At 43.2% G+C, this 14270-nt stretch overlaps 1 protein-coding gene across 1 annotated transcript in view; it reads right to left on the bottom strand.

The window, feature by feature from the left end:
- Window positions 1–689: 689 nt before the first annotated feature.
- Window positions 690–14270, bottom strand: part of LOC148007754 (uncharacterized) — a 30604-nt gene continuing 17023 nt past the window's right edge. Inside the window, exon 2 of the mRNA XM_087601290.1 lies at window positions 690–4092. Within this exon, the coding sequence (XP_087457416.1) occupies window positions 3199–4092 (894 nt within the window). The 3' untranslated portion in view covers window positions 690–3198. The remainder of the gene's footprint in view (window positions 4093–14270) is intronic.

Genomic DNA, 14270 nt, shown 5'->3' with positions numbered 1-14270 from the left:
TATGCAACTGTAGCCAATAAATTACTTCTTCGAAGTTGGCAATTTGAACTCAAAAGAGAATTATTTTTCTTATAAACACAGCTGTTTTTTTTTTCTCTTTTGCCTTTTTGTTTGTTTTTGAGACAGTATCACTTTGTAGCACTGGCTAGGAACTCTGTCAGTAAGGGTGGCCTAGAACCCACAAAGATTCACCTGCCTCTGCTTCTCAAGTTCTGGGACTAAGGGCATGTGCTACATGCCCCACTTCTAAAGATTGGTCTTACTATTCAATTCAGAGTACCCTTGAATTTGGTGTGTAGCCCAGAGTATCCTGGACCCCATGACTTTCCTGCCTCAGCTCCTTGAATGTTGCCATTACAGACATGAGCCACCATGTCTGTAATCACCAGCTCAAAGCCTCATAGTTTACTTAATCCTCTATGAATTTTAGACTTTAATTCATTTATTTGCTCAGTCAAGGTCTCACTATTAATCCGATACTGGCCTGAAATAGCTTAGTTCAAGGTAAACTCACTCTCAATTCTCCTGCCTCCACTCCTAGAATTCAGGGATTATAGGCATGTACTTGTATGCCCAGTTTCTCATATTTTATTATATATTTAAAATAAATATTTAATAAGTCTTTTTTGTTACATTTTCTGTTAAGTCTTTCTTTTCTTTCTTTCTTTTTTTTGCTTATACTTTTTTTTCTGTTAAGTCTTTCTATTGAATGTTTTGTCTAAATGTTTGAGTCACTTAAATATAAAAGCAAGTATTTTATATATATCAAAATTCATTAGAATGAACTTTATATTTAACTTCTTTTGAGGAACCAAATACACAGAGTAAGAATACTGCAGGGAAAGAAAGGCCTTTTTTTTTTTTTTTTTTCCCCAAGTAGAAAATACTTTCCCAACACATGCTATAATTTTAGGCATTTGTGCTCTCACTGAATCAATTGTTTTTAGATAGTCTCCATCTAAGGGCTATAAATCTATGAATTGGTATTTGAAATGTTAAGTATCTACATCTGAGAAACATTTTCCATCTAGATTTTTTTCAGCCTTTCATACTATGCTACATTCTATCTGTTTATGTCAAGTGGATCTGCAGATAGAAATATGTAGTTGGAAGTACTTTGTAGATGAGCATAACTGTTCTGAGAAATTGCTTCCTCTGTAAGCCACAAGTGTCTAGACACATCGTAATGGGTAAGGTAAATGTCCAAGGAATGCCCACTGTGGGCTCGAGTCTAGGATTTAGCTCTCAGGAAATGTCACACATGATTACAAAGGCATTTCAGTTGCCAACTATGTCTGCTTCCTTTTCTTACAGATCCCTAATTTAGCCAACCACTGAGCTGCACAGCATGAGAGCGAGTAGCAGTACCCTGAAATAGACAAGCAACTTGGCCCTTTACAACTTGATGGGGGCTCTCATGGTTTGTATGGTTAGCATAACCAAACAGGCCCCCAAACCCTTAAACATCTTAATCCCATCTTTCTTATCACTCACCCAGCCATTCACATTAAAATATTCACAATAAAACTCATTCCGGCTTCCTATTGGTTTGGTTCCTCAAATCCAATCACCAGCCCCTCCAAAGTAAATCTGGAATTTCAGCATCAGCACCATCAACATCACATACTCCAAACCACTGTCACTTGCGGGACTTCTGCAGAAGTAGTTTCCATGTGCTCCCATGATCCATTGAAAAGATAGCCTTTTTTGCATTTATTTGACACTCATGGTGGCTCACACCTTTAATCCTAGCAGTCAAGGGGCAGAGACAAATGGATCTCTGTGAGTTCAGGCCCAGCCTGATCTACAGAATAAGGCCTTTACCACACCCTGCAAACCACCTTTATTAACTTATGTTGCGTGTTTGAACACAGGGGTAGGGGGTGGGGGGGGTGGAGGGGAGTGCATGTGCCACACTTTGTGTATTCAGATAACAGGACAACCTGTGGAAGTCAGTTTTTCCTTTTTTACCATGCAGAACTCAAGTCATCAGGTTTGGGAGAGAGTACTTTACCAGCTCTCCAGTGCATCAGCTCAATCACTACCTTTTAAAAACATAAATGGGGATCTAGGACAGTAGTAAAGTGCTTGCTGTGCACCATAAGGTCCTGAGTTCAATTCCCAGCATCTATAAAAGCCAGGTACACTGTGTGTCTGTAATCTCAAGAGCTAGGAAAGCATAGATGAAAAAAATATTCCCTAGGGCTCCCTGGATATCTGAGCCTAGCCTAATTGGTAAGCTCAGGTCCCAATACAAGCCCTTGTCTTAGGAACACAAAGCAGACAGCTCCTGAGGCTGACCTCTGACTTACACGTAAACCTGCGCTCACACAAACATGACCGTGCAACGCATCTGTGCATGATACACATACACACAAAGTCCATACCTCTTCCTTGCTTAATCCAACTCTGTCCAGAGTCTCTCACTATAATTAGAACAAGTTTTGCCATGCCCAATAAAACTTTATATGACCTGCTTCTGACTATCTCTGCAATCTCACTTCCTAGCTTGGGTGGACTCAGCCATGTTGTACTCTTTGCCTGCCCAAGCTCCTTTGCGCCAGAACCTTTGGACTGCTGCTCCCTTTCCTTAATATGATCGTCCTTAGAGTCTCATCTAAGAACGGTTCACGTCATGGCTCATTAGCAGCTTCTTGGAGGAGCCTTGCTCTTCCTTCTCTACTCATTAGACTTCGAAGAAATCACATGTAGGTTTTATTTGCAAAATAAAGTAAATATAAAAATAAACAAAACACTCTCCCTGGCCACTGTCGTGGGGCTTTGTTTTCCCTACTGAAGCCGTTGTCTGAATTTATTCTCTTTTGTCTATGTGTTGGCCTGTTTATTGTATTCCCACTACAGTGCAAGCTACATGAGAATGAGGATTTGTTCCAGCGACCCCATGACTGCCTTGCTGACCAACGCATCCCAGCTCACCCAAGGCCATTGTAAATTGTAGCTTGTCAATACATATTGTTAAATGGATAGATTCCAGCTATCCAAGAGACAAGCAAGCAGTGCCCTGGGAATGGTTGCATGCAAAAACTTGAGATGCGTTTCAACTAAATCTTTTGCTCGGTTTGGGGTTTGTTTCTATATGAGGCCATTTATCACCAGGCCCATGCCGATGATTCACATGAGAAATCGTCAACATTTGTACAGAGACTGTAAAAATAGAACGTAGATTAGTGTCCGCATTTATTTCAGCATGCCGATGCTAAGTTCATCTCGAAGTGAGCACTGGAGGGCAAAATCAATGCTGATGTAGATCTGAAAGCTAGCATGAGGCTCTGCCTTCCAGGCAGTTGGGAAACTGGAGCGGTGGTTGCTCTGCTGCTGCTGCTGCCGCTGGTGGTGGTGGTGGTGGTGGTGGTGGTGGTGGTGGTGGTGGTGCTGCTGCTGCTGCTGCTGCTGCTGCTGCTGCTGCTGCTGCTGCTGCTGCTGGTGGTGGTGGTGATGATGGTGGTGGTGATGATGGTGGTGGTGATGGTGGTGGTGGTGGTGGTGGTGCTGCTGCTGCTGCTGCTGCTGGTGGTGGTGATGATGGTGGTGGTGATGATGGTGGTGGTGGTGATGATGGTGGTGGTAGTGCTGCTGCTGGTGGTGGTGGTGATGATGGTGGTGGTGATGATGGTGGTGTGATGATGGTGGTGGTGGTGCTGCTGCTGCTGCTGCTGATGGTGGTGGTGGTGATGGTGGTGGTGGTGGTGGTGGTGTGATGATGATGGTGGTGCTGCTGCTGCTGGTGGTGGTGGTGGTGATGGTGGTGGTGGTGGTGCTGCTGCTGCTGGTGGTGGTGGTGGTGATGGTGGTGGTGGTGATGATGGTGGTGGTGGTGGTGGTGATGATGGTGGTGGTGATGATGGTGGTGGTGGTGGTGATGATGGTGGTGGTGATGATGGTGGTGATGATGGTGGTGGTGGTGATGATGGTGGTGATGATGGTGGTGGTGGTGATGATGGTGGTGGTGGTGGTGGTGGTGCTGGTGGTGGTGATGGTGGTGGTGGTGGTGATGATGATGGTGGTGATGGTGGTGGTGGTGGTGATGATGGTGATGAAGATAAAGATGATGACGATGACGATGATGCAGATCTAGAATTTGAGAATGCACCAGAATGGTTTGTAGCACAGTAAGATGAAAGGAGAAAGAAGAGAGGAAAATCTGACTAGAGACACATGGTTAGGAGGAAATGAGTTTTGGGGGTTTGATTTGGAACTTCAAAAAAAAAAAAAAAAACTAGTACTTCCTATGGGTGGAGTGCACCTGGCCGGTGTCTTGAATTCGTACAGAAATCCCCATGGTAGGTGTTATTTCTCCACTTCGCCATAAGTAAGATGAAAATTGGGATTTTAAAGACCTAGCAAAGGCATCTATACAGCCATGCTCAAAAATGAGGCAAGGGTAGAAACTAGAGTGTGTCACATCCCAGAGACAGCTTGTCCTCTCTTTTACTGTTCCGTCTTCTTTTGCAGCGGCACAGCACCTTCCGACTATTTCTTAGACTCTGGGCACTGATGTTAGAGCTTGGCATTAAGTCCTTAATGAAACACCCCAAGATGGACAACAAACGCCCCTGCTGCTATTGGAAGGGCAACCAAGAGGAATATCCAAGCCAGGGTCCCCCATTTGCTGACTAAGCAGGCTTCAAGACTCCTGCACACATCTCTCCTCCCTCGACTGCTCCCTCGCTACCCATTTAGAGCTCAGCCCAGCTCTGGGGTTCCATGGCCCACTGTGGAAAGCATCTTCCAGATGCTAACAAGAACTTTACTGTTGCTGCATATGAGGGAAAGAGGCAGCTCAGCAGGAGCACTGCTGAGAGCCTCGGCAGACCGACCTGAAGCGCTGGAGCAGTCAGCCAATAAAGAGAGAGAAGAGCCGAACGCAAAAACGGAAGATGGAGACAAACAGAAGAGGAAACTCTTCCTGACAGAGATGGATTAGTTACAGGACTCACTCCCCAAAGGAAGAGACTGTTCCTCCCCCTGAGATTCCTTAAGGAGAGACTATCGATGGTGAGAGGCAGGCAGGCCAGAGTACCACTGAGTAATCCATGCTTTCTCCCTCTGAGTTTGAGGAAGATTAACGAAGCATTTTTAAATGGAGGAAGAAATAAAAATGGAGGGACGGGGCCCACTAAGGCACCATGATGATGAAGAATGAGGCATCGTGCCCTCACAACGAATAAGGAGAAGAATTTCTTCCAACTGGGAGATACAGAGCTAACTCCTTCAGAGATTTGAATTCAGAGTTTAGGCCTTTGCGGGGACCATGGTATGTACATCAGCAAAGGACTTATCCCCTAAAGAAGAACAGAAGAAGACCACTGCTCGCTCTACTTCTTTAGGCCATTTCTCATGATAAAATATAAATATCATTGCAGACGGTCCTTGTGATGCTGAGATAACCCATATAAAAAGAATATCTAGGGCTGGAGAGATGGCTCAGCGGTTAAGAGCATTGACTGCTCTTCCAGGGGTCCTGAGTTCAAATCCCAGCAACCACATGGTGGCTCACAACCATCTGTAATGAGATCTTATGCCCTCTTCTGGTGTGTCTGAAGACAGCTACAGTGTAGTTATATATAATAAAAATAAATAAATCCTTTTTAAAAAGGAGTATCTAACATTTAGTGTGCACCCAGTAATAACAATAGTAATTATTAAGATGGCTTTCTGGAGAAGGGACTATGGCTGGGACGAAGGCCACATTATGGGGACAGTTCTTCCCTTTAAATGATGTCTCCTTGGCTTAATTACTTGTGTTAATAGCCCACATCGTCTACCCTGTCTTGGCATTGCTCTCACAGGAAAGATGAAGTCCAAATGTGATAAGTATCACCTCTAAGTCCAAACAAGCTTGCCAAAGAAGAGCTCAACCCATTTGTTCCTCTGAGTCATTCTAAAGATAAAGCCATCTCCTCACAGCGAAGGGCGCCGTGCACAGGAGAAAATACTAATGATACTGTACATTCATCTAGTCTACAGCTTACCAAACATGCCTGCCTGACAAAGGTTACTACCTTCATTCATATAGATAAGGGAATAAACAGGGGATGAAGCAATGGGAAGTGACATACGTAATTGGTCTGTGGAGCGAGATCCACCCCGCATCCTCCAACTCTGAGGCTTGGCTGCTCTGGTTTCTATGTTTACTGTTGTTTTCTTTCGGTTGTTTTTGTTTACTTGTTTGTTTGTTTGTTCCGACAATGCTAAGGGTTAAAAGCAAGGACTTCTACTGAGCCACATCCCTAGCCACTCAAGGGCAGTCATGTGGCAGCATTCTGTAGGTAGCTCAAACAGGTTTGTAGTTCTTACAATCAACAGTGACTTTGTAAACAGGAAGACGTTTTTAGATTGCCTAATCTGTGGATTCTTAGGCTGTGTCCAGGAACCCAGTAGGAGGGGTGAGAGCCAACAAACAGTGCGTGGGATTGTGTGCAGCTAAACTTTTATCAGCTAAGTTTATAACACTGAAAGTGTTCTTTTGAACAAATGCTTGGAACACTGAGACTTACTTATAAAAAAAGAAAAAAAGTGAAAGAAAAACAAAGTTGGGAAAACCTGTTTTAGATCAGCTGCCTTGTGCCGAGAGTAGCTCAGGGCTAGCATGCTTGTACAACACGTGAGTGGTCTTGCGTTCCATCACCGGCATTGAAACGTAAGGGCAGAGCAACTTGTCTTCTCCAAAAAAGTTTGTGGATGCCCAGGGAGTTTGGATAACTTACCTAAATACAGAGTTAAGTTAGCATTCAGTCTTTAACATCTGCATATTTGATAAGCATGTCATGAATGCCCTCATTCTCCAAGAATTTTTCCTTTGATTACCTCAAGCAAGCCATGGGAACGAAATTGGCTCTTACATTAGCTCTCCTGGTGACTCAAAAAGTAACCTCTAGTCAGCGTATCTTTGATTTCTCAGCTTTTCTAAGGGCAAAGTGGTCTAGACAACTCTCAGAGGGGGCTGCTGTGGCAGATTTGGAAGAAAAGAAGTTGTTTATGTGCTTGGGGATCTGCCTAAGAAGGAGACAGACATGCATGATAAATCAAAGTCTCACTGCTCACTAATGCCTGCCCAGAGCATCACTGCTTCAGAGCTGCTATCCGTAACTTATTGTCCTCGTTAGACTGCCATTCCTCATCCAGAGGGCAGCAAGGTTTGTAGCTGTGTTGGGTGCTAGGTGTTTGTAACGCAGTCTCCGGAACTTCTTATCACACAGCTTGCTGCTGGTTCTGAGCCTTCTCACTGCCTGCTCCTGGGCAGTGCACTCAGGCCGAATGTGTTTTCTTTGGTTTGGTTTTGTTCCAGGCAATGGCAGCTATCAATCACTCAGAGAGTTCTAGAGCCAGGTAGAATCACAGGTCTGGTCGGCAGGTAGCTGTGTTTAGAATTCACCCGCCCACCTGTCAGTTTCTCCTCATCCATTAGTGCGAAACGACAAGAGGCTGTCCCAGAAACGCCAGGCTGCCTGTGAAAGTCATCTACTTTGCTTGTGGTCCTGGCCAAGCTGTTTTCTCGCCTTCCGCTTTCTTCTGTGTACCTTTTCCATCTCACAGGTCTGGCAAGGACCAGAAGCAAGAATCCAAGGGAACGTGTTTGTAAAAGTAGCTACTACCTGAAGGGTTCTTTGCTTCAGAGAATGCCTCAGACATTGCAATTATTTACATTGTGCCTTTCAACCAAAGCCTTTCAATATTTTAGAAATACCGTATAAAAAGAGCAAGTATTTGGTTTGAAAAGAGGTAGTATATTAATTTGTTTCTTTCTGTTAAAAAAAAAGAGTAAAATGCAGCATTAAAGGAGCTAGAGATCTGGTTACCTCCATACTTAGCATTGTCAAAGAACAGAAAAGATGTATTTCCAACTAAAAGCATTTAATTTAAAAACAAAATCAAAAGACCATTGCCAAAATTACTCTACACACCACAAGTTTCTATCTATCTATCTATCTATCTATCTATCTATCTATCTATCTATCTATCTCTCTCTCTCTATCTATCTCTCTATCTATCTATCTATCTATCTATTTTGAAATAAGATCTTGTTCTGCAGCCCAGGCTCAGGTGAAGCTCACGATCTGGCCTATGCTGGCCTCAATCTGACAGCACTCCTCTGCCTCAGCTACCAAATGTTGGGATTACAGATGTGAGCCAGGCTTATGCCAAATTCCTAACTGCCTCACCGGCAGGGACTTCTCTGTGTATCCAAGATGATCCTTCTAAAAGTCTGGACCTAGTTTTCATTATGCGGACAGCCCAGTCGCAGAAACCAAGCCGTATTTTAAGACTGCGGTATTTACTAATGGATGTCTGGCTAGAAACAGTGTTGGCAGAATCCTGGCAGAGGCGTCGACTCTCTCTAATGATGTGGAACTGGGCTGCATAATTATGTCCACTTGGATTAAGTCTAGTCAAGACTGTCATGTTTTGCAATGGAACCAGAAACAAGCACCCGCCCCATGCCACAGTGCTGGGATTTTCCTACAATGACATCAGAACATGAGAACTTGTTCAAACATTCCCAAAAATCTTCACCCCAACCATTCATTTCATTTCGGGACTTTCTCTGAAAAACAAAAGCAAATGAAAAAAAAAAAAACTGGCTTCAAACATCATTTTTGCTTTATAGAATACTTTGGCCTAGGGATGTGGTATATGCCATAAATAGGATCCCAGGTCAGAAAAAAAATGCCTTGGAAAGAAGTGCTCTGTGCGTGCCTTGAAGATATATTAACATATTCCTAATATAGGAGGACTCTCCATCTAATATATGCGTCTCCCGTTCCAGAAAAACAATTGCTCAGTTTGCATCATTGATTTCTTTCCTAGCTGTTCCTGAGACTTCAAGCACTGGATTTATTTATCCCTAGGAAGAAACACGAAGGCTGGGAAGATGGATCGGTAAAGTACTTGCCATATACGCCTGAGAGGCCTGAACACGATCCCGGCAGTGACCACACAACAAGCTAGAAAGCTGGGCACAGCCTCGGGTACTTGTAATCCTAGCACCGAGAGATGGAGACCTGAGCAAGTTCACTGGAGTTGGCTGGCTAGCTGATTTGCTGAATAAGCGACCTTCGGGATCAATGTCTCATCAGATCATAATTATGTTTTTGTTAGAAATGGGACTCTGAAACATCAAAATTTGAATACTTGCATTTGAAAAGCTCCAGTCCTGCCAACAGTTTCTATAAAACATCTCCCTTTCAAAGTAAATGATCACTGCTCTCTGACAGGTAGGGGGTGAAGACTAATTAGGAAAATCACAGAACACCAACTTCTGCCTCCTCTCCCAGAGAGAGGGATGAAGGAGAAAAGGGGGAGTGGGAGGAGGAGGGAGGGAGAAGCACACACACATACATCAACAACCACAAAATAGGGGGTGGAGGTAATAACGCTCATTAAGTTTCCTGGACACTGTTACTGTATGTGCTAGCTAGCTTTATGTCAACTTGACACAAGCTACGGTCATTTTGGAAGAGGGAACCTCAGTTGAGGGAATGCCCACAACCAGATTGCCTTGTGGGTAAGTCCGTGGTGCATTGTTTGACTGATGATTGATGTAGAAGGATCCAGCTCACTGAGGGTGGTGCCACCCCTGGGTCTGTAGTCCTACATGCTATAAGAATGTAGGCTGAGCAAACCATGAGAAGAAGCTAGCATTCAGCACTCCTCCCTGGCCTCTGCTCTAGTTCCTGCCTCCAACTTCCTGCCTTGAGCTCCTGTCCTGATTTCCTGAAATGATGAACAGTGACCTAAGAGCTGCAGACTGGAGTAAAACCTTTCCTCCCCGAGCTGCTTTTGATCACCATGTTTTATCACAGCCATAGGAACCCTAGCTAAGGATTCTGTACCAGACTTCTGGAGAAGAGACATTTTTGTCTATTAAAAGAGTTAGATTGTAAACTCAGATATGGGCTAAGGCATTTGCTTTTATTTGAATTTAAGTCATGCATGTAGCTTTAGGAAATGAAAATTAATAAAGCATTAGGCGAGGAGAGTGAATAGCAGCAAGTCCTTAGAATCAAGAAACAGTTATTACTATATTACTATATTAGCATTATTCAGGGCTTGAAGATGTTGATGGTAATGTCAGATTTCTTACCCTTCCGCTTAGCTTCCAGACCTCTGCAGAACTTCATTCCATCTGTGAAGAAAGATGCTACATCACAGACTTCAGAAGGGAGCTATGAAATGAGGATGCTGAGGAATATGTTTTTGTAGATTGCTATTAAACAGTATCTTTATCCTGTATTAACTTAATGCCAACGCTCATGAAACATTTTAAATATTTGGCTATCTTAGAAATATTCATGATCTGAACCCAAATATTATTTACTATTTCAAGTGAATTGGGATTTTTATCTGAAGCAAGAGCAACTCTGTCTCCCTCCCTTCCTGGTCCCTGAGACGGGGAGCATGCAGCATAGGCTAGCCTCAAATTCCTCCTGCTATTTTAACTACGGGGAGGGATGTTAGGCACATAGCACCACAGCTGCCTTCCTTTCTCTATTTTTATTTTATTTTATTTTGGAATGTTTGAAACAGACTTCCATGCTACCTTGGCTGACTTCATGTAATGTTTGTGGTCAAAGCTGACCTCGAACGCTTTATCCTTCTCCCTCACTTCCCAAGAATCAGCTCCTTTCTTTCACATACCCTTTCTCTCATTCTTAATGCTTTCTGGTGCTCCCTATCTAACTCTATGGCAATATTGTACTGGTGATGGGGGGTTCAGGAAAAATGTACCAACATGTTTATGTGTTGGCATCAACCAAATTATATTCTTGCAGGGAAGACGCTGTGCTGCTAACACACACACACACACACACACACACACACACACACACATACGCGCAGACACACATGCAGACACTCAAGACACTCTTGCCTGAACTATTTGTCACAGAGGCAGCAGGAGCCTAGCCGTGGTGAGCTTCGTGGAAACAGCTGTAATCTGAGTTCAAAAGAATCACAAATTTGAAGCCAGCTTGGGCTATGGTAAAACCTGGTCTCAAAAAATGAAAAAGCTACTCCTTTACTCGTTAACACTGTCTAAGTTAATACATACCCTTTACTTTTCAACATGGTCTGTGTTTATATAAACCTTTTAATTTTTAACATGACCAAAGTTAATATAATCCACTAGTGCTTTTCAGCTGATCAAACACAGGAATGATCACTATGAAGTAGTTGTATCAGTAGATTTTCCAGTCAGCAGCCAGTACATTTCAGGGAATATGATACCGTGATAACTTCACCTAGTTGAAAACTTCTTTTGGCGAGCAAACTTGTATCAAATTGTTCATCGTATTGAAGACTCTCTGTAGACCAATGCCCAGAATCCAGGTTTCATTCCAACTTTTTCTGACCTGTTCTTTCTGTATCTCCCCTGGATTTCATTCCCTGGATGTGTCCTATCTGCCTCTCTCTCTCTCTCTCTCTCTCTCTCTCTCTCTCTCTCTCTCTCTCTCTCTCTCTCTCTCTCTCTCTCTCTCTCTCTCTCTCTCTCTCTCTCTCTGTGTGTGTGTGTGTGTGTGTGTGTGTGTGTGTGTGTCCTTTTTCCTGGCCTCCCTCCCTCCCTCTCACCTAATGAAGAAAATCACAACCCTCTCTTCTGACAGGCTTCCATCTGGGTTAGTCCCCTAGGTCCCCAAGGTTTTAGTAATCCTGAGGCTTAAGATACCTCCCTAAAATGATGCCTGAGAGAATAAATTAAGAGCTTATCCAAAGCCATTCCTGGCTGCCAGCATTAGGGCACTCGTGCACTAAGAAATACTGAGGCCCAAATTCAGAACATTCCAGTTCCACACACAACGCTTTGTGTGTATTCTTTACATGTGTTTCAGATCATTGTGAAACTCCATTTCTTTACATTTCTAAATGTTATTTCAGAGAAACCCAGATTCTTTTTTATCTTGTTTACTTAGAGTTTTTCAAGTGACTAGGAAACTGGCTTGAACAACTGGCTCTTGTAGCTGAGTGGAGTACACTTGCGTGGTTTTGTAACGTGGCCTTGACTAATTAAGATGCAACACAAAACCTCTCAGTGTTTTAACACACCAGAAACAGATTAAATCAGTCTTGAGTGTCTCCACTTTAGAAAGACCAACCACTCCCTGAATGTATGGCTGGACTTTCTTCTCCATTTCCGGGACTGTCCCAAAGTCCCCACGTCAATCCGTCACCCACCCACCCCCTCTCCCAAGTCTGTGTGGGTCTCCTTTTAAAACTGCCCCATGAACAAAATATGTTTTCCCTTAACCAACCTGGCTGGTATTTTCAAGAACAGCTTTTACTAAACATGAGGGGAAACAGAAAAGAAATAATTACAGAAAACATACAGAGTACAAAAATAGCCGTGTTCCCAACTGCAGGTCTCTGCTTCTAAAAATCACAGTGGAAACAGGAAAGCTTTGCCGGGCACAGAGCTCCTCAGCCTTAGGCAGCCACGCCCTTACACACACACACACACACACACACACACAGTCCCGTCAGGATTCTTCCTCCCACCAGGACCTCACACTCTCTGAACCATCTTAAGCAACTAGCAAGATTTCTCGAACCCATATCCCAAATGAAAACAAAATGAAAAAAACTTTAAGAACTTTAAAAACAAGTACTTTCCTAATACAGGACTAACAAAGCCCTTTTAAAAGATCGTCTTATAAGACACAAGTTTTGCCACTTAAAAACCATTGAGCTTTAAGCATCAACCCCTCTAGACATCAGCATGAACCACACAGTAGGCTCTAGGATTTATTCCCAGAAGGACAAAGTTACTATACAGTGGTGGGTAGGGTCATGTGTTTTAATTAATTTGATAGTGCTGTATTAAGATAATTAAGATAATTGTACAATTTTCTTCACTATATCACTTTTAAAGTCCCTTCATGCATGCAAAAAGTAATTTTTCAGCACCTATAATATGCTTGTTATGAGGAAACCTCAATAAAGGATGGACAAGATAGCTAGAATGTCAGCCCTGGCCTTGTAGAATTTCTACTACATACGATTAACAAGGAAGCATGATCGTTTCAAATACTGATGTGGACTGTGAAGCCTTTAAGCAGGGATGTTGCCAAGATTAGCTGGAGGTGGCAAGTCGAAAGGCTTGGCAGGAAGAAGGCTGGCTTGTTGGAGAAAGAGAAAGGAACCATTGTGTCTACCGCTGAGTAGCCAGGGACGAATGTAGGGAAGATGAGATATGATCTCAGAGACATAGCAACGTGCAGGGGGAATCTACTTGAAAAGTTCTGACATAATACTATTTGTAAAAGAAAAATTCCCCTTAGTTGATCTGTGGAGAAGTGATGACTGATGTGTTTGTGGGTGGTTCCAGCAGGTACTTGAGGGAATTTTTCCTGAGGGTACTGTGGTAAACAAGTGAGAGGACAGTGATGACTTCTCACTATGGTAGCAATGCTGACCAAGCTCAAACAGATAGGGAGGCTTAAAGGGTGAAGTGAATTAAGACACTCTTATTTATTTAAGTTCAAGATAACTACACAAATAAGAAGTGCTATCACACCTGCATGCGTGCGCGCGCGCGCGCGCGCACACACACACACACACACACACACACACGAGAGAGAGAGAGAGAGAGAGAGAGAGAGAGAGAGAGAGAGAGAGAGAGATCCCTAAAACTGTCTCGGATCCCAGTAACCTAGCACCAGATGGGTTCCCTTTCAGTAATTCTTTGTTATATTTTTTCACTTAAGGGCTTCTGAGTAGTTTCTATTCCTTACAACTAAACAACTTTTTGCTAGATAATTGGGAGGAGGGAGATAAATCAATATAAACCGCTTACAGTAATCAAATGTATTCTGGTATAGTGCAAGTAGACATACCAATATACCATACTGAAAAGTTATGTAATTCACAGGGAAAAAAAAGCAGAGGTCAACTATTTCTCTGTCTTGGGAGTGTCAGCCTTCCTCCACAACCAAAACATCTATGGTAAATCGGAGAATGGCGATAGTTCACCACTGTGAGATTGTACTCGGCAAGGCTATAAAGGAGTCATTCTCACTACCACTGGCCTATGCCTGCTCTCTGGGTTTTGACCTAGGTCATGAGAGCAGCACTTCCTTTAGCAGTGGATAGGCTTTTGTGGGAACTTTTATCCACAGAGAAAAGAATGCTCAGGTCCCCTTAGACCAGTGGTTCTCAACCTTCCCAATGCTGTGACCCTTTAATACAGTTCCTCATATTTAATAAAGTTCCATATGTTCCCTTTAATACAGAGCCCCAACCATAAAACTCTTCTC

This window comes from Rattus norvegicus, chromosome 1, assembly GCF_021556685.1.
Source record: "Rattus norvegicus strain SHRSP/BbbUtx chromosome 1, alternate assembly SHRSP_T2T, whole genome shotgun sequence".
NCBI classification, from domain to species: domain Eukaryota; kingdom Metazoa; phylum Chordata; class Mammalia; order Rodentia; family Muridae; genus Rattus; species Rattus norvegicus.
This window is presented reverse-complemented; position numbering and strand designations above follow the sequence as displayed.